General features: G+C 43.9%; 3 protein-coding genes and 1 long non-coding RNA gene across 18 annotated transcripts in view; 1 reads left to right on the top strand and 3 right to left on the bottom strand.

The window, feature by feature from the left end:
* Positions 1 to 1,586, bottom strand: part of CCDC66 (coiled-coil domain containing 66) — a 132,214-nt gene extending 130,628 nt beyond the window's left edge. For all 8 annotated transcript variants that reach the window (XM_055558171.1, XM_055558175.1, XM_055558177.1 and 5 more), the window contains exon 1: positions 1,345 to 1,586. The gene's annotated coding sequence lies outside the window, so the exon portion shown is untranslated. The remainder of the gene's footprint in view (positions 1 to 1,344) is intronic.
* A 9,876-nt stretch (positions 1,587 to 11,462) lies between these two features.
* Positions 11,463 to 19,183, bottom strand: LOC129635302 (uncharacterized). Its single transcript, XR_008706212.1, has 4 exons — positions 19,105 to 19,183; positions 18,788 to 18,915; positions 18,486 to 18,545; positions 11,463 to 12,074 (listed from the first exon to the last, which is right to left on the bottom strand). It is a non-coding gene; the product is annotated as an uncharacterized LOC129635302 (long non-coding RNA).
* A 138-nt stretch (positions 19,184 to 19,321) lies between these two features.
* Positions 19,322 to 19,657, bottom strand: LOC129635051 (protamine-like). The gene has a single exon (XM_055557679.1). It carries the CDS (start codon positions 19,655 to 19,657, stop codon positions 19,322 to 19,324), a length of 336 nt encoding a protein of 111 aa, XP_055413654.1.
* ERC2 (ELKS/RAB6-interacting/CAST family member 2) overlaps positions 19,468 to 20,611 on the top strand; it is a 997,915-nt gene continuing 996,771 nt past the window's right edge. For 4 of the 8 annotated variants that reach the window (XM_055558166.1, XM_055558167.1, XM_055558165.1 and 1 more), the window contains exon 1: positions 19,470 to 19,688. The gene's annotated coding sequence lies outside the window, so the exon portion shown is untranslated. Of the gene's footprint in view, positions 19,689 to 20,611 lie in introns of all 8 variants that reach the window. The other 4 variants (XM_055558162.1, XM_055558161.1, XM_055558164.1 and 1 more) reach the window with 2 other exon arrangements.

Genomic DNA, 20,611 nt, shown 5'->3' on the forward strand with positions numbered 1-20,611 from the left:
AAACAATGTTCCTGCTTGATTGCCACTTTGGAAGATTCCAGAGTGACTGTTTCACAAACAAAACCAGATTCAACTACTGCTATTTTCAGTGGCTGATTCTTCTCAGTAACTTGAGCCTAAGCAATAATTTGTCCTGCTGCTGCTGCTGCTGCTAAGTCGCTTCAGTCGTGTCTGACTCTCTGCGACCCCATAGATGGCAGCCCACCAGGCTCCCCTGTCCCTGGGATTCTCCAGGCAAGAACACTGGAGTGGGCTGCCATCTCCTTCTCCAATGCATGAAAGTGAAAAGTCAAAATGAAGTCGCTCAGTCATGTCTGACTCTTAGCAACCCCATGGACTGCAGCCCACCAGGCTCCTCCATCCTAGTTTCCAACATATACTCTATATTCCTTATCCATCTTTATAAACACCTATACAGGGGCAACTCAAGTTCTCACATATATTATTTAACACATGGTTCATATTATTAGGTAATCTCTCATAATACTTTGGAGAAGGCCATGGCAACACACTATTCTTGTCTGGAGAAGCCTGTGGACAGAGGAGCCTGGTGGGCTGCTGTCCATGGGATCTCACACAGTTGGACACAACTGCAGAGACTTCGGAGAAGGCAATGGCACCCCACTCCAGTACTCCTGCCTGGAAAATCCCATGGACGGAGGAGTCTGGTAGGCTGCAATCCATGGGGTCACTAAGAGTCAGACATGACTGAGCGACTTCCCTTTCACTTTTCACTTTCATGCATTGGAGAAGGAGATGGCAACCCACTCCAGTGTTCTTGCCTGGAGAATCCCAGGGATGGGGCAGCCTAGCGGGCTGCCGTCTATGGGGTCACACAGAGTCGGACACGACTGAAGTGACTTAGCAGCAACTGTAGAGACTTAGCATGCATGCATGCATTGGAGAAGGAAATGGCAACCCACTCCAGTATTCTTGCCTGGAGAATCCCAGGGATGGAGGAGCCTGGTGGGCTGCCGTCTATGGGGTCGCACAGAGTCGGACACAACTGAAGTGACTTAGCAGCAGCAGCAGCAGCAGAATACTTACTTGTATTTTTATTTCTATGCTTCCATGTGGATTTCAATTTACCATCAAAGCTAACATGCTAAGAATTGAACTATATCACATAAGGACTGACTTCTTATTTGTAGTTTGTGTCCACTTCACAAGGAATTTACTATTACTAAAACTAATGGCTTACTCTTACTATAACCAATTTATAGATAAGACCATGGCTCAGAGAGGGCAAAAACTCCCCTGAGGTCAGGAAGATAATGTGAAAATGCGATCTTAAACCTGTATAAGACATATATCCACAGACAAGTTAACAGAACAGTAATGTACCTGGATGTAGGCAAGCAGAGTTTTTCTGTTTTCTTGAAGAATAGCAGTCAGTCCTAGCTTTGGGACAGTTCCAACAGCCTTGGGGGCCAGTCAGCTGGAGCTGCTGCTGTTTCTTCCTGAGTAGTGAGGGTGCTCAGACACTAGAGGTGCCCCCAGCACTGCCTACCGTTGTTCCTCATTAAACAAGAAAGTCCATCCCCCTCACCACTCTGTATGCCGTGCTCCAACATCATTTTCTTAAATGAAGAAAACCTGGTATCTCCTGCCTGGTCCTTATTTGGTGCACCTGCATCACTCGTTTTGCAAGAAGAAAAGAGCTAATAAATCATGTCTTTCTACCCTGCTGTTCATGCTGTCCTGACTTTCTGTTTTCCTAGCAGAAGCAGTCATCATTGTATGACTCCTGAACCCTCCCCACCAAAGTCACAAATCTAAGCTTCTAGGGGAAAACACCAATGAAACACCCATCAGTGAGAAATACTTATTAACAAAAAAGAAAATAAAAAGTTGCAATCTGAAATGAGAATATTTTGCTTATTACAGTTACTTCCCTCTTATTTACTATTACCAATATCATTATATTACTATGATAAGATAGCAGCTGTGTTTCATTGAGTACCCACTACTTAACAAGAGTTGTACTAAATGCTTTATATATAATTCAATTCTCACAACACTGGGAAGTGGTATATTATCTCTATTTTACTGATGAGGAAACTGAGGCTTAGAAAAGTTCTCCTGTTTTAAAATCAGCCAGAATGCTTAATCCCACCACTGTGCTATGAGTAGCAATGGGAAATGTAGAAATAATTTGAATGCTCCTTAAAAACATGTGCCCAATTTTTCTTTTTAGCATGCAAAATCTTAAAATGATGTACTTTTAAGGTTCAAACCACTGAATTACTTTAATCAAGTGCCTTTCCTTTCCTCAATCCACCAATTGCCATCAGGTGGCAATATGGTGTTTTGGGGGAGCAGTAATGGCTTTGCTGTTAGGAATGACCACCTGTGGGGAGAGTCACTTTGTGGGATATGGTCCCTCATCTTGCAAGTGGGGACTACTAAGTCCCACCTCTAAGGATTGTGGTGAGTGCTCATGCTCAGTTGCTGAGTCATGTCTGACTCTTTGTGACCCCATGGACTGCAGCCTGCCAGGCACCTCTGTCCATAGAAGTCTCCAGGCAAGAATACTGTAGTGGGCTGCCATTTTCTTCTCCTGGGGATCTTCCCAACCCAGGAAATGAACCCATTTCTCCTGCATTAGCAGATGGATTCTTTACCACTGAGCCACCTGGGAAGCCCTGTGGTGAGTCCTAAATGAGGACATATATGTATGTAATGCACTTGGCCCAAAGCTGGGTGCACAGGTGGTCAATGAATAATGAGTCCTCCAAATGCAACACCCAGTCCTCCCTTGTTAAATCTTCCCCTTCCCTGACTGGTAAAGTGAGGTGAAGCTTTCATATGCATTTTTATTTAGGCTCATATCCCACCTACTTTCAAAGAGTGTTCAAGACAGGAGCTTCAAGTCAGTCCAAGCTTGTATAAACATGGTTGGCTATGAATTTATTGGAGAGATCAGAGGTCCTAATTCTACTCCCAGCCATGTAAAGCTAAGTAAGCATTGTGCCTCCGTTTCCTTATTTGTCAATGGGGATAAAAGCAGCATTCTGTTCCTTAAAAGGTTGTAAGGATAATGACACATTAGATAGATGGAGAGCTAAAATGCACAAACAGCAATCATTAACGTCAAGTTCCAGAGGCTTGTAAATGCCACAATGGACAAGTTCTGCAGCAGGGAACAGCCTCAAACCATAATGAAATCCAGCAATAGAATAAAGGTTTATTTATCTCCAGATCTTCCTCTGTGGACGGCCACTATGAAAGAGCCTGCCATCCTATTTTCTGCTTTCTCTAATGAACCCCCTGTAGTACAATTACTTACCTGTAATTGTACAGGTGAGTACACGTCAAAAGATAAGTCTTGAAGGCAGCGATGAGCCAGAAATCTCATTGTCTTCTCTGGTTTTCTTCTGACATCTACGTGCTTCAGTCCCTTGAGGTGAAGGTGCTGTGAATAGGGCTACTTTAATTTTTAAATTTTATTTCAATATTTTATTTATTTATTTGGCTGAAACAGTCTTAGTTGCAGCACCTGGGAGCTTTGCTGTAGCACATGAATCTTCATACGAGATTTTTGTTACCTCTGCTGGGAACTTCTTCATGGCGGGCATGGATCTTCACATGGGATTTTGTTGCATCGCATGGGAACCTTTTTGCAGCGCTTGGGGATCTTCCTTGAGGCCCTGGGGGCTTCTTTCTAGTTGTGGCAAGGGGTTTAGTTACCCAGTGGCATTTGGCATGTGGCATCTTAGTTCCCCAACCAGGGATTGAACTCATGTCCCATGCATTGGAAAGCAGATTCTTAACCACTGGACTACCAGAGAAGGCCTGAATAGGGCTACTTTTAATTATGCACTTCCTCAAAACTATGAATCCAGACATGGAAGACCAGAGACACTCAAAAACATGTCACAGTTGTTGATAACCTGGAAAAAGTTCCCACTGTCTAGAAGCTGAGGTTTGTTTGTCATTTTATGTTTTAACAGAAGCTGGGAAGAAATGTATACTTTGACTTTTGTTCCCAACTGAGACTATCTCTCCCTACCCTCAGTCTTTAAGTGTTTTGCAGCATTTGCTTTGACAGACTGTAAGCTGCCTTATCTCAGACAAAGTAGGTTGAATGGCCAGAACTACTTTGGCACTGCTGTTGACAATTAAAATTGGAACACCCAACTACAGCCCACTTGGAAGAGGTTGGTACAAATTTATATCCTGCAGCTATGTGGGCAGCACCTTCTGAGAGGCAGTTGCTTATTCGAAGGCTAGGATGAGCATTTCAGAGCTGTAGAGAATGTGTCAGAAGGTAGGTGTCTTCGTTGTCTAGCAGTTGGTCAGGAGCTTGGAAGGTAGACGACCCAGTGAGAGCCTGACCTTATAGCTATGGGAGACTCGGTGACTCACTTGACCTCTCTGAGTTTTCCTTCCTCTTATAGTGTTTCAGAGGATTGCTCTGAAGGTTAAATAAAACTAAGCTTATAAAGTGGTTAGACTAATGCCTGACAGGTAGTAAGTACTCAGTGGATATCAGCTATCATTGTTATTGTTGCTCCTTTCTCCTGGGTCCTGGTGCACAAAGGTTTTGTTTGTGCCTTCCAAGAGTCTATTTCCCCAGTCTTGTGTAAGTTCTGGTGGCTCTATGGTGGGGCCAATGGCGACCTCCTCCAAGAGGGCTTATGCCATACCCAGGTCTACTGCACCCAGAGCCCCTGCCCCTGCAGCAGTCTGCTGCTGACCTGTACCTCTGCAGGAGACACTCAAACACAATTCTGGCTCATTCTCTGTGGAGTCTCTAGCTCCTGGTGTGCACAAGGTGTGTCTGAGCCCTCTGAGCATCTCTGGCGGGTATGGGCTTTGACCCTAAATGTGATTTCACCCCTCCTACCATCTTGCTGGAGTAGTCATCATAGTCAACAAAAGAGTCCAAAATGCAGTATTTGGATGCAATCTCAAAAACTACAGAATGATCTTTGTTTCCAAGGCAAACCATTCATTATTACAGTAATCCAAGTCTACATCCTGACCAGTAATGCCAAAAGCTGAAGTTGAACGGTTCTATGATGACCTACAAGACCTTCTAGAACTAACACCAAAAAAAGATGTCCTTTTCATTATAGGGGGCTGTAATGCAAAAATAGGAAGTCAAGAGACACCAGGAGTAACAGGCAAATTTGGCCTTGGAGTAAAAAACAAAGCAGGTCAAAGGCTAACAGAATTTTGCCAAGAGAATGTGCTGGTCATTGCAAACACCCTTTTCCAATAACACAAGAGAAGACTCTACACATGGACATTACTAGATGGTCAGTACCAAAATCAGATTGATTATATTGTTTGCAGCCAAAGATGGAGAAGCTCTATACAGTCAGCAAAAACAAGACCGGGAGCTGACTGTGGCTCAGATCATGAGCTCCTTATTGCTAAATACAGACTTAAATTGAAGAAAGGAGGGAAAACCACTAGACCATTCAGGTATGACCTAAATCAAATCCCTTATGATTATACAGTGGAAGTGACAAATAGGTTCAAGGGATTAGATCTGACAGAGTGCCTGAAGAACTATGGATGGAGGTTTGTGACACTGTACAGGAGGCAGTGATCAAGACCATCCCCAAGAAAAAGAAATGCAAAAAGGAAAAATGGTTGTCTGAAGTGGCCTTACAAATAGCTGTGAAAAGAAGAGAAGCAAAAGGCAAAGGAGAAAAGGAAAGATATACCCATCTGAATCCAGAGTTCCAAAGAATAGCAAAGAGAGACAAGAAAGCCTTCCTCGGTGATCAGTGCAAAGAAATAGAGGAAAACAATAGAATGGGAAAGACTAGAGATCTCTTCAAGAAGGTTAGAGATACCAAGGGAACATTTCATGCAAAGATGGACACAGTAAAGGACAAAAATGGTATGGACCTAACAGAAGCAGAAGATATTAAGAAGAGATGGCAAGAATACACAGAACTATACAAAAAAGATCTTTATGACCCAGATAACCACAATGGTATGATCACTCACCTAGAGCCAGACATCCTGGAATGTGAAGTCAAGTGGGCCTTAGGAAGCATCACTACGAACAAAGCTAGTGGGGGTGATGGAATTCCAGCCGAGCTATTTCAAATCCTAAAAGATGATGCTGTGAAAGTGCTGCACTCAGTATGTCAGCAAATTTGGAAAACTCAACAGTGGCCACAGGACTGGAAAAGGTCAATTTTCATTCCAATCCCAAAGAAAGGCAATGCCATAGAATGTTCAAACTACCACACAATTGCACTCATCTCACACGCTAGCAAAGTAATGCTCAAAATTTTCCAAGCCAGGCTTCAACAGTATGTAAACTGTGAGCTTCGAGATGTTCAAGCTGGATTTAGAAAAGGCAGAGGAACCAGAGATCAAATTGCCAACATCTACTGGATCATTGAAAAAGCAAGAGAGTTCCAGAAAAACATTTACTTCTGCTTTATTGACTATGCCAAAGCCTTTGACTGTGTGGATCACAATAAAATGTGGAAAATTCTGAAAGAGATGGGAATACCAGACTACCTGATCTGCCTCCTGAGAAATCTGTATCCAGGTGAAGAAGCAACAGTTAGAACCGGACATGGAACAACAGACTGGTTCCAGTTTGGGAAAGGAGTACATCAAAGCTGTATATTTTCATCCTGCTTATTTAACTTATATGCAGAGTACATCATGTGAAATGCTGGGCTGGAGGAAGCACAAGTTGGAATCAAGATTGCTGGGAGAAATATCTATAACCTCAGATATGCAGATGACACTATCCTTATGGCAGAAAGCGAAGAAGAACTAAAGAGCTTCTTGATGAAAGTGAAAGAGGAGAGTGAAAAAGTTAGCCTAAAACTCAACATAGAGAAAAAAAGATCATGGCATCCAGTCCCATCACTTCATGGCAAATAGATGGGGAAACAATGGAAATAGTGAGAGACTTTATGTTTTAGGGCTTCAAAATCTCTGCAGACAGTGACTGCAGCCATGAAATTAAAAGATGCTTGCTCCTTGGAAGAAAAGTTATGACCAACCTAGATAGCATATTAAAAAACAGAGACATTATTTTGCCAACAAAGGTCTGTCTAGTCAAAGCTATGGTTTTTCCAGTAGTCATGTACGGATATGAGAGTTAAACTATAAAGAAAGTTGAGTGCTGAAGAATTGATGCTTTTGAATTGTGTTATTGGAGAAGACTCTTGAGAGTCCCTTGGACTGCAAGGAGATCCAACCAGTCCATCCTAAAGGAAATCAGTGAATCAGAAATATTCATTGGAACGACTGATGCTGAACCTGAAACTCCAATACTTTGGACACCTGATGCGAAGAACTGACTCACTGGAAAAGACCCTGATGCTGGGAAAGTTTGAAGGTAGGAGGAGAAGGGGACGTCAGAGGATGAGATGGTTGGATGGCATCACCGACTCGATGGACGTGAGTTTGAATCAGCTCTGGGAGTTGGTGATGGACAGGGAGGTCTGGCATTGCTGCAGTGCATGGAGTCACAAAGGGTCAGACATGACTGAGCAACTGAACCAAACTGAACTGGTTGTTGTTATTGTTTATAAGTCTGTTAATGCTTGGTGCAAGTATGTATATTGAAAGTGGTGGCTATTACCATCACTGTTGTTAGTGTTGTCCCTCGTTGTCTGGACCTCAGACCAGCTTCTCTGCCCTCTGGTCTCTCAGAACCTTACCCAGTGGAAGTGGCTCCATCACTTCTGGATCAGAGGCTCATCTGCACAGAACTCAGACAGGACTTCTGAGGCAGTGGGCAGACACCATCACCAATATCTGAAACAGAAAGCAAGCTGCCATCACCTAGCTCAGTCTATGACCAAGACTTTTATAGCCGTCTTCTTTTCCATCTCAATAACTCCCCACTGAATGCCTTTAAACCCTCGGCAAATCCTGAATTCCTTGTGTGTGTTAGTCACTCAGTCGTGTCTGAGTCTTTGTGAACTCCATGAACTGTAGCACTCCAGGTTCCTCTGTCAATGGAATTTTCCAGGCAAGAATACTGGAGTGGATTGCCATTCCCTTCTCCAGGAGATCTTCCCTACCCAGGGATTGAACTTGGGTCTCCTTCATTGGAGGCAGATTCCTTACCATCTGACCCATTCTTCCTCCTTCCAAAGCATGTAATTGTCTTGCTCATCATATACGTCCCCTTCTCAGATGTTCCCTTCTCAGTCTTGGTCAGTGTTTGGTTCAAAACTGTACCGGGGGTTCTCTGCCCTGGCTACACATTAGATTTATCTGGTGTAGAGGGGCTTCTCAGACATGTAGGTGCCCCACTGTTGATGATTAAATCAAGGTGTGGAGATTGTCCTGGGTATCAGTATAGATAACATGTCTGAGTATTTACTTTATGCCAGGCAGTGCACTAAGCTTTCTATCAGTTGGCTCATGGAATCCTCAGATCAACTGTATGAGATGTTATCCTCATTCTACTGAGTGGCTGAGTAAGCTGACCAGTGTCACCTGGTTTAGTTAGAGCTGGAACTTGGGTGGAATTCGGGTGTTTCTTGGTCTCCAAAGCCATAGTTCCCTAATGACTAACCCACTTTCCCCTAAAATATCTTCCAAGAATGACTCAATATCTGAGCTTCCCTAATATTCTCAAACACTTGTTGGAAAGAGCCTCCAGGCCCGCTGATGTTAGTGGGCACCTGCTTTCAACTGTAAGGTTAGAGGAGGAGGCAGTGTGGAGGTGATGCCCGCCATTCACGCCCTCACCCACACTTCATCTGCAGTCATTGCAAGGTGAGGCAAGTGTTAGCCATGTTCCCGGAGACCCAGGACATATTGGGCACTTACTACAATTAGAAGCAATGAAAGAATTACTCCTTATGGTGCGTAGTTCCTTGCCCAAATAAGAAAGGTTCTGGGCTGTGGCAAAACAGACAAAACATTTGATTCTTTTCCATCCTTTGTCTTCTATTAAAGAGGAGGCAGATCTATGGGTCTAATCCACAATTTAATTTGTTGAAGCATTTTGATTTTTAATGACTTTGAGAATTTACAAAGGTTATAAAAATAATTACAGTGGAGTAAGCCTTCAGAATCTTATAAACCCACTACAATTTATGTTGATGTGGCAAAACACAATTCTGTTAAACAAAGGTACCTGCACACACATACACATACTCACACAAAAGCCTCCAAATTCTTGCTCACAATTCACAGACAGAATGAAGAAACCTAGAGGTTTACTCTATTTTAGAATAGAGCAATAAGCCTCATTTGGGTTTCAGAATTCATGAATATTAATATATTCACACATCCATTCATTCTGGTTTCGATGGGTAGAGTCAGACATACTTTGGTCTTCATATAGGAAAAAATGACCTAAGCCTTTGACTTTTAATAATGGAATGGACAGTCCTGTGGTATAAATGCATCTTCTCTCACAGAGAGGAGCTAAATCAGATGCTACTTGGCCCTGGGTAGGAGAAGCTCTCTCAGATTTTTTTTTTTCTATTCAATGTTATGTTAAAATCTAATGTAGCAGCTGCTGCTGAGAAGGTGAGCAGCAGCATCAGTGACCTGCTAAGCACTTTGGCTTTTGTCTAGAACCCTTATTTTTAAGTGTTCCTTTGCAGGGAGGTAAGCTATGGCTTTGAAACCCCTCTCTTTTAATTATTTTTTGGACCTAGCCAGTTACACATCCAGTTAGTGCTAATTGTTATAATTATCACTTTCTTTCACCTGAACCTGATAACCAATTAATTTCATAGACTATGGATGATATTACACCAAATGCTATAGTTTTGTGTGGTTTTTTGGGTTACTTTGTATAAAGGCATTCTTCTAATCTTCATAAGGAGAGTTACTTAGAAAATCAGCTGCACTTTGAATTTCCATTCTTTGACTTGAAATTCATAGGATAAAAGATTTTTTCTTCTCAAATTTCAACAGGTATCTATTGAATCATGACAGTGGACCTGACATGGGGGTCAGCACTTACTCCCGATGAAACTGAAGCATATAGTCAAGTGAAGAGCACTGAGATCATGAATCATCAGTTATTCGACTAAAGTCACGGTAAGAGCCATAGAGAAGCACGGGGGCAATGCGATTTGATACCACAGGTACCTAACTGAGGGCTCAGGGGAGAGCTTGCGGAGGAAATGCCAGCTGAATTGAGGCTTAAAGCTGGACAGAAGTACTAAGCCGAGTGGTGGGAAAGGAGGGTGATAAGCAATGGCAAGAAGGAGCTCATTTCTTAGAATGTATTAAATCAGATCCCAAATCAGGTTGCAGTATCTTCCACTGTGGATTTTCTATGGATATTAGTCTGAATTTCTGAGACCTCAAAACTGTTACAGGAAAGGCTTTTGAATTCTATTTCATAAACTATTTGCTTTACGGCTCTAGAAAATTATCCTTTTTGTACCTGTCTGTACTTTGTAGAACATAATCCAGGAAAGGCCTGAGTACTGTGAGTGTTGTAGTCAAATGTAGGCCTGTCTTCCTTCTTCAGCCTGAAACACCTGCTAGAAAAAACTCCAGACGTGCAGCGTATGTTCATATGTCATGAGAAGGGCACATGCCACTCTAAACAACATCTGACATGCATCATGCTCCAATAAACTTCATTTTTGAACGAGGTCACAGAAAGAGTGAATTTTGATCTTTACTCACAGTATAATTTTGCTTTTAAAGAGAAACCCAACATTTAAAAAGTCATGCATCTTTTTCTTATTTTTAGGACTGTTTTGCTTCCAACTGTATCCTGGCTAGCACCCAGCTTTTCAAGCATGTTCTAAAACTTTAAAAAGAACAGTTTTTTAAAGTCACACTGGCAGTTGAAAAACTTGCAAAGTGGAAACAGCATACATCCCAGACAACTGAATTTACTGTATATCATGAAGATGATATTCTAATGTCTATTTATTGAGCATTTACTATGGGCCCAACACAGTCATAGGAGTTCCTATTCAATTTCTTACTTAATTTTTTCAAGTTGCTTGTGAGACAAGTACTATTAATCATCTATCTCCCTTTTTTCTCATGAGAAAACAGGCTGAGAGGGGTTAAGCAAATTGTCCAAGAACACATGGTATCATAAAGGGAGGGACTAGGACTAGATTCTCTCACTGTGGACCACAAAGCCGAAGTCTAACTCTTTATGTCTTGGAAACTGCACAGTTGAAACACTGGGTATCAGATCTTTAGCCCTTCAAATTAGACAGTAGGAGAAGGCAATGGCAACCCACTCCAGTACTCTTGCCTGGAAAACCCCATGGATGGAGGAGCCTGGTGGGCTGCAGTCCATGGGGTTGCTAGGAGTCGGACATGACTGAGCAACTTCACTTTCACTTTTCACTTTCATGCATTGGAGAAGGAAATGGCGACCCACTCCAGTGTTCTTGCCTGGAGAATCCCAGGGAAGGCGGAGCCTGGTGGGCTGCTGTCTATGGGGTCGCACAGAGTCGGACACGACTGAAGCCAGTTAGCAGCAGCAGCAGCAGCAGCAGTACTTATGGTTCCAGGCCTCGATACCTAATGCAAATGTATACCTCCTCTCAACTTCCCTCAAAATGTTCCTCTAACAGAGGTTTAAAGATCCTTGGAATGAATGGATGAGTTCAAATTTACTAGTAGATTGGTAGAGAAACTGGGATGCAGAAGGCATAGGCCTTAGTCATCTAGCAGAGGTGGTATTAAATGGCACAAAGTAGTCTCACTAAAGCAAGGATAATGAGTCCTGCATGGGTGGCTGGGGAATAAGTGCTACTTAAACTTTATTAGTGCTGGTCCCTCATTTGCATAACAATCATCATCACTTAAGATGTGGCTACAGCTCTTCTGTCTGAATATATTTTTCTGTGTTTATCACTTGTAAAACCTTCTTATGTTCTTGGTGCTAGAAAAAAGTCACAAACATTCATCCACAGAATTGACTATATTCAGCTATTGAAAGGGAAGAGGGAGATGTGCCCTGACATGGAATCTGTCCATGATGTAGTTTTAGCTGAAAATAAAATTGCAGAAGAATATGTATATGAGGATTCTCTTGATTGCAGGTAGTAGACAGCCATGGAGAAACTTTTCCATGGCAGTGGAGTCATGGATGCTGCCAACTCTGTTATCACATCGTTATAGCTCCTTGCCTAGAAAAGAACAGAGCTCCTCAATGTTACGCGGCAGCCTGGATAGGAGAGGGGCTTGGGGGAGAATAGCTACATGTATATGTATGGCTGAGTCCCTTCACCATTCACCTGAAACCATCAAAACATTATTAATCGGCTATACCCCAATACCAAATAAAAAGTTAAAACAACAAAACAAAGCAGAGGTCCTATTGAAAAAAATCCCAGGAGAGAATTCTGATTGGTCTGACTGTGGCCACATGTTTAGCCTTTGTAGCAACCACTGTGGCCAAAGAGGGGATACAATGTGAAAATATCTGAAGCTAGAAGAGTGAGGTCTAAAGCTAGAAGGGTATAAGTGATACTGAAAGTCAAAACCATAACTAGACCCAATTTTTGTTAAAAATATACATTCAAAAAACCCAAGAGAATATATATTAGGCTGTTAAAATTTGTCTATGAGGGTAGATTTTCACCTCTTCTGGAATGCTGGCCTTTTATTTTATAACCAGCTCCTCTTTTGTAAGTTAAAAAATTTTTTTTTCTTTTAAAAGGTTAAGTAAAAAAGGTCCTAAACAAGTAACTTAAATGTTCAGTTGATAGCATATCTCATTAGAACAAGGAGCAGTCATTCTAAAGCTGTTGCCAACTGACTACATATTTTTATCATTTAAAATAACTTGTTTTCTTTCATTTTTCTCCTCCAAGCAAATTCATTCCCTTTCATTTAATTGTGTAGTTAAGGCTTTTGTTTGGAAAAGAATTCTGTTTCTCAGAACAGGATCCAAAGTCTGTCTCAAGAAAGACATGAATTTTTGGCAACGTAAGTTATGAAGCTTTGAAGGGTTGCTTGGTGGTAGAACATTCAGTAATCTGAGCCACTTTTGTAGGTGGTAGGATATATACCCAACACTTGGAAGGGAAACAAGCACCCTCCCCTGTTTCCTGGGTCCAGGCCCTGTTTTACCTTTAGCACTGGCCCCTGTCCTGAGGCAGGCTGATTAATGGGCCATAACATCTATTTTTGCCATACAACTGTGATTCCACTCTTCAAATTCACATGAACAATTCTTCTATCACTGAATAATGGCTTATATGTATAGAGCACTTAGCATGATTATTCAGACATTTATCTCAGTGAGTTTTCAAATATGTACCCTAAAGCAGGTATTTTGTAGAGTTTCGAGATCCTTGGTTAAGTTGGGTAAAGGAGACCATTTTGGTTTCAAGAAACATTGTGCTGTGCTGTGCTTAGTTGCTCAGTCATGTATGACTCTTTGCCACTCTATGGACTGTAGCCCACCAGGCTCCTCTGTCCAAGGAGTTCTCCAGGCAAGAATACTGGAGTGGGTTGCCATGCCCTCCTCCAGAGGATCTTCCCAACCCAGGGATCAAATCCAGGTCTCCTGCATTGCAGGTGGATTCTTTACCGTCTGAGCCATCAGGGAAGCATTACTGGTGGCTTGTTATGCTTTCTCTCCCAAGAACCGACCCTTTGGGCAAATGTTTTTCCCTTGCTCAGAGAGATTCTGAGCTGTAAAGATAACAGATGAATATAGGCATTTTCAGCAGTGCCGGAACATTGAGAAGCTCAGTTCAGTTCAGTTGCTCAGTCATGTCAGACTCTTTGCAACCCCATGGACTGCAGCACACCAGGTTTCCCTGTCCATCACCAACTCCTGGAGCTTGCTCAAACTCATGTCCATCGAGTTGGTGATGCCATACAACCATCTCATCCTCTGTCGTCCCCTTCTCCTCCTGCCTTCAATCTTTCCTAGCATCAGGGTCTTTTCCAGTGAGTCAGTTCTTCGCATCAGGTGGCCAGAGTATTGGAGTTTCAGCTTCAGCATCAGTCCTTCTAATGAATATTCAGGACTGATTTCATTTAGGATGGACTGGTTGGATCTCCTTGCAGTCTGATGAACTGGATTGAAGGGCTTTGTCTAAGCACTGCTGCTGCTGCTGCTGCTGCTGTGTCGCTTCAGTCGTGTCCGACTCTGTGTGACCCCATAGATGGCAGCCGACCAGGCTCCCCCGTCCCTGGGATTCTCCAGGCAAGAACACTGGAGTGGGTTGCCATTTCCTTCTCCAATGCATGAAAGTGAAGACTGAAAGTGAAGTCGCTCAGTCGTGTCCAACTCTTAGCGACCCCATGGACTGCAGCCTATCAGGCTCCTCTGCCCATGGGATTTTCCAGGCAAGAATACTGGAGTGGGTCGCCATTGCACTAGGGAGCTGATTTTCCAATTCTGGGAGAACTTGGGGCTGCAAGGAAGAGAAACTTGCTCAGGCTACCTGAGACAGAAAAAAGAAGGTATATAACTATTGGAAGGACACAGGGGCCTCTCATGGAACCCAAGGACAGCAAAGGTGGTCAGACTTCATGAGTAGCCAGAATCACAGAAATGTAAAGTTACTGGAAACCAAGGAACTAAATAAATGGATATAATTTTGAATTTAATCAACATTGTTTTTTTTTTTTTTTACAAACTTCTGAAAGACTTGCATGCCTTGAGATTACAGATATACAGAAAACTGTAAATGAGGAATTAATGTTTAATTATAAATATCTACAGAACACAGATTTATGGCTTTACACATTTACACACATTTCATTTGAAAACAACTGTAAGTTAGATCTTTCTTTTCATCTCACAATAATTCTTGAGAATGCTTGATAATTATGGACAAAGCCACAAGTATATAAAATGGATTAGTCAAATAATTTTAAAAGCAAAGTTAAAGAAAACTTTAAAAAATTTCTACAGGGAAAAGGATATATATTTTTTAATGTTGGGTTTTGATATGTTTGTATGATGCTTAGGGCTACAAAATTCTTAAAATATTTTTGGCAGAGAGAACTGGCTTAGATTGGCTTAGCTGAGCCAATAGATGGGCTTCCTAAGGGTCAGGTGATTATTTCTGAGCCAATCAGTTGTAGTGATAGAGGTGCCAGTTGATCAGGTAATGGGGCCTTTTTTTCTTTTGTGGCAGTCCAGTGATACTTCTCTTGAACTAAAATCTATCTTGTAAAGAGATATGTACACATTGAGAGTCCCTTGGACTGCAAGGAGATCTAACCAGTCCATCCTAAAGGAGATCAGTCCTGGGTGTTCATTGGAGGGACTGATGCTGAAGCTGAAACTCCAATACTTTGGCCACCTCATGTGAAGAGTTGACTCATTGGAAAAGACTCTGATGCTGGGAGGGATTGGGGGCAGAAGGAGAAGGGGACGACAGAGGATGAGATGGCTGGATGGCATCACTGACTCGATGGACGTGAGTCTGAGTGAACTCCGGGAGTTGGTGATGGACAGGGAGGCCTGGCGTGCTGTGATTCATGGGGTCGCAGAGAGTCGGACATGACTGAGCGACTGAACTGAACTGAACTGACACATTACCTAATGCCTAAGAAAGCTAGATAACTGTGAGTTGTTTAGGCATTTTGTTTCTCAGCTAACTAGATTCTTCTCATGGTGAATGACTGTTCTGGGTTACTTATAAACAGTTTCCCTTTTGCTTCAGGCTCTGATATGGCCCTGGGTAGAGCTGACAGAACTGGCTGGTGGGGTGGCTATGAAATCAGCAAAAGGAGAAATCAGAGTTGCACTTCAGTTTGGACCTGAGCAACTAGTTAAATAGTGGTGTGGTTAATCTAATGGGCAACTCTGAAAGAGAAGAGGCTTGATATGTAGTAATAAAAATCCAGAGTCCTGTTTAGGAAAAATCAAGTTTGGGATGCTAGTTAGATACCTATACTGGGGATATCAAGTAAACAGCTAACAATCTAAGTCTTTCAGGCCTTTTAGGCATCTTGGTTTCTGTCTATATGGCTCTCTATTCTCCTTTCCACAGACCAGCTTTCCTTGGCATCATGGTTTTAGGTGCCATGGTTCTGAGTTGGACCACCATGGTCTGCCAGCTCACCATTCAGTACCAACTGGCTGACTTATTCTCATGGCACAGTTTCAAATACTGTGGAGACAGTCTGTGACAACTCACCCAGAGGCCAATGTCCACCAGATTTGATCTCCTCTGGTTGGGTTCACAGAGCATCCAGACTGCTGCTTCAGACTGAGCACAGGATAGGGCAGGAAAGTTGGATATGGAAAGCAAATTTGATGACATTTCCTTGGGAAGTCTTTTATGAACCTCAAGGCAAAAAGTTGATCGTCTTCCCTTTGGTGTTCAATTGCTAAGTCGTGCCCAACTCTTTACGACTCCATGGACTGCAGCATGCCAGGCTTCCCTGTCCTCCATTATCTCCCAGAGTTTGCTCAAGTTCATGTCCATTGATTTGGTGATGCCATTGAACCATCTTATCTTCTGTTTCCCTCTTCTCCGTTTACCTTCAATCTTTCCCAGCATCAGAGTCTTTCCATTGAGTCAGCTTTTTGCATCAGGTGCCCAAAGCACTGGAGCTTCAGCTTTAGCATCAGTCCTTCCAGTGAATGTTCAGGTTCGATTTCCTTTAGGATTGGCTGATTTGATCTCCATGCAATCCAAGGGACTCTCAGGAGTCTTTTTCAGCACCACAGTTTGAAAGCATCAATTTTTCAGCACTCAGCCTTTTTTATGGTCCAACTCTCACATCCATACATGACTATTGGAGAAACCATAGCTTTGACTATGCAGACCTTTGTTGGCAAAGTGATGTCTCTGCTTTTTAATATGCTGTCTCTATTTGCTATAGCTTTTCTTCCAATAAGGAAGTATCTTCTAATTTCATGGCTGCAGCACCATCTGCAGTGATTCTGGAGCCCAAGGAAAGAAAATCTGTCACTGCTTCTACTATCCCCCTTTCTATTTGCCATGAAGTGATGGGAACGGATGTCACGATCTTAGTTTTCTGAATGTTGAGTTTAAGTGAGCCTTTTCATTTTTCCTTCCTTTATGCTCCTACAATTCTCAGAGCCTTGTCCCTTCTAAGAGATACTGTAATGGCCTGTTTTCTTGTCTGTCTACTTAACTATACTGTACAATCCTTGAAGGCAGGGGCTCTGAACCTGCAGGAACTAGTACAGACTAGATTCTTAGTAACTATTTGTGGAGGGAATGAATGAATGAATATGTGAGAAAAAGTACCTGCACAAAGTGTGCTTCCTCTGACTTGCTGGAAGGGTTCACCATGATGGAGAAAAATGTAAAAAAACAACAAAGCAAAGCAAAACAGAAAAAAACCAACAAAGAACCTGGAGCCTATGGCACCTCAAACCTGTTATGCACAGGTTTTATAAAACATAACACATTTCACACTTTTATGTCCTTAGCCCTCAAGGGCTACTTGTAAGCATTTTGAATACCAGATGTGTTTATATACATATTTAAATATCAAGTTAGAGAATGTTGGTTCTAGAAGGGATCTTAAGATCCTTTGGTTCAGCTTTTAAAAATTTTTCAGGTAAGAAAGCTAAGTCTCCAAAGGATAAAGGTGACTTTTAAGATCCATAAAGCTTCCAGTCCTTGTTCTATATAAAGTTGCTTTCTCCTTAGAGCAATTATTCATTACTTTTTCAAGGACCCAATGTGAAAGAAATCTGCTGAGAACCATAGATCTCTCTGGGAAACAAACTCTCCTCATGAAGTCCAAGCATTCCTGTTTAGAATCCAAGGATTGAAGGAAAAGAGATAGGGTGCCCAAGAGTAGTGAACCTTAGGCATAAATTTAAATACACTCTTAGCTGGACATGTTATCCAACTTTTCTAAAAGAGAGCAACATTTTACAGAGTTTTTGTGAGAGTAGTTGAGAAGACATAAGTACTGCACATAAAAGGTACTCTATAAAATGTTGGTCACATTTTGAAAGACATGGGATTATAGGACTACTCAAAGGACTCCTGAAAAGGCTTTATATAGTCATCTATACAGCAAACCTTTCACTTGAGGGTATCATGAATGTACATGGGAAACTAAACACAATAGGTGTAACTTGCTTTTGTCCACAGAGCATGCAGGTCAATAGAATGAGCGCTGATTTTTTTGGTGACTGACAGAAGAGGATGTGGGCAAAGAGACCTCAGGGACCATGAGTCTGTGAAAAATCTTAAATACCAGTTGTAAAAGGAAAGTTTGGGCTTTCCAGATGGCACAGTGATAAAAAAAAAAATCTACCTGCTAATGCAGGAGACGAAATGTGGGTTTGATTTTGGGGGTGGGAAGATCCCCTGCGGAAGGAAATATCAACCCATTCCAGTATGCTTGCCTGGGAAATCCCATGGAGGGAGAAGCCTGAGGGCTACAGTCCCTGGGGTCGCAAAGAGTTAAGACTGGAGGGCATGCACCTACACACACAAAGAAAGGCTTAAGGACTAGGGCACTTGGGCTGAGACAGGAAGGCATGCTCCTGTTTCACAGGCAAAGTCCTTCATTTAACATTTGAATTCTGAGAGGAAGAAAAAAGAAGTCATCCCTGGTCTTGGATGATTCCATACCTCTGCTCACCCAGACATCCCATGTCTGGATTTGCTTCATTTGAACGTCCAGAAGACTCACTGAAATAGGAAGGAAATCACTGCTTTAGTCCTGCAAATTGACTACTCAGTGAGAGAGCCCAAATCTGGAGATTTCCATGACCTTTGGACTCCCTGAATAGACAATGGTAGCAGTTGGGGCTCCAGACTTGTTGGGTGGGAGCTTTTTCCAATGCAAATCCTGTCCAACTCCTCGTGCACATTATACTGAGGTGTATTTACAAGTGTTTATGAATGTGAATGAACTGACACCATCGTCCTACCTTAAATAGGATAATGCACACACTTTGCTGGGTGCAGACGAGGCACTCAGTGAATGATGGCAGCTATGATGATGATGATGATGTTGGTATTTTTTCCTTGCTCCATTCATCTTCCATTCTCTTCTTTCCTTGCAGGAACAAGTATATGCTTTGTGAAATCCCTTCAGCCTCCCAAAGAAAATTAAACTAATGGGAGGGTGCCAGGGTAAGGAAACCTCGATTCCCACTCTAAAGCTTAACTTGAAAGATAGTTGCATCCCCTCCACCAAGTGTCATCCCTGTCCGTGTCGCTGGAGCCACCTATTTCCCCGGAGTACCTGGCAGCGTTTGGAGGTGGGTACCCGGCAAGGAGCATCGGGAACATGAGATGGAGATGAGAAGCTCAGAGTCTGTGGCCTCCCGGGAAGAGGCGCTTGAAAACCCCCAGCGCCCGCACCCTGCCCGGGCCGGGCGCTCTCTGCTGCCCCCCGCGGAGGTGCCCGCGTCCCTGCCCTGGCCCCCCTAGCGGCTCCTCGGGAATGCTGGGAATGTGAGTCAGGGCCGCGGAGAGCGAGCGAGCGAGCGAGCGAGAGAGCGCGCGGAGCGGCGGGGCTGGGGGCGCGGCGGAGCGCAGGTCTGGCTGCGCCCGCGCGAGCGCGCGTCTCGGGACTGCGGCGGGTGCCGCCCCCTCGGCCGTCGGCCCCGCCCGGCCCGGCGCCCGGCCTCGGCCCTGCGAGCGGCGCCCTTCCTCCTTCGCTGGCTCCCTCCCTCCCCGCCCCGCTCCTTCTTCTCCTCCTCCCGCTCCTGCACGCTCCGGCTCCGGCTCTGGCGCCGGCTCCGGCTCCTCCCGGCCGCCCGGGGCCAAGGAGACGTGAGGTTGTAAAAATCCATGTGGGACGGCCCCGGGGCGAGCATCAGAAAGGTGAGACGTCGGGGCCAGGGCCGCTGGGCGCCCGGCTCCCTCGGGGCGGCCGTTCCGGGGCATCCCTCGTGCCGGGTCCCCCTCACTCGTGGGGAGCTGCAATGCGTTATCGGGGGTAGCCGAGGGGTGAACCACCCGCCTCTACTTGGGCTTGCTGGGGCGGGGGAAAGGATGGGGCGGCCTAAGGGCGGATTTGTCTTGATGTAGAAACCCCCGGATTGGAACAAGTGCACGGCTTCCTCCGGCGCGCGGGCGCTGCTCGCTCGACCCGGCGGCCCGGGCTACCTCCCGCAGTCCCTCCCCGGCAGCCACCCAGACTGCTCTCGCCTTTCTTCTTTTCTGCTCCCCCTCTTTCGCCTGGCTTTCCCCCCTTTTGCCTTGAAGGGTGGGGGTGTTCGCAGGGGCAAGGGTCTCGGGAAATCCCCAGGCAGAACAAAGTAGAGGAAGGTGGAGCCCCAGCCCAGGGGGTGGGGTACCTGGCTGCTTCGGTGGGGTCCGAGAGGAGCGTGTTTAAAAAAAAAAAAAAAATCCGTGTCAGGGAAAATGAAGCCGGATTTATTGGCGAGGAGTAGGAGGTGGTGTGGTGGTCCATGAAAACGAATACGATGTGAAATTAAACTGAACGACCTGCTTTCTGTCCCCTTTCCCATCTCCGAATTATACAAGAGAAGGGATACTTAGAGGGTTGTGCCTATTCATTTTATTTTTAAATTATTGTCCGAGCCTTTGAAAGATCATCTTAGGACACTGAAGATTAGGGCTGCTTTGGTGCGGGATAATAAAACAGCTCTCGTAAACTCGGATCGGCCCTGCCTTTTTAATTTTGTACTTAAGGGTCTCTTTTCTCCTTGCCTCAGAGGGAGGGTCCCCTCTGTTACGAGCAGATCGATTTTAGGCGGCTACCTGCCTTTGCTGGATGAAAG

The sequence above is a fragment of the Bubalus kerabau genome, chromosome 20 (genome assembly GCF_029407905.1).
Source record: "Bubalus kerabau isolate K-KA32 ecotype Philippines breed swamp buffalo chromosome 20, PCC_UOA_SB_1v2, whole genome shotgun sequence".
NCBI classification, from domain to species: Eukaryota; Metazoa; Chordata; class Mammalia; order Artiodactyla; family Bovidae; genus Bubalus; species Bubalus kerabau.

Coding starts and splice junctions, on each gene's coding strand:
- LOC129635051 (XM_055557679.1), bottom strand. CDS start 19,657: ATGGATTTTTACAACCTCACGTCTCCTTGGCCCCGGGCGGCCGGGAGG.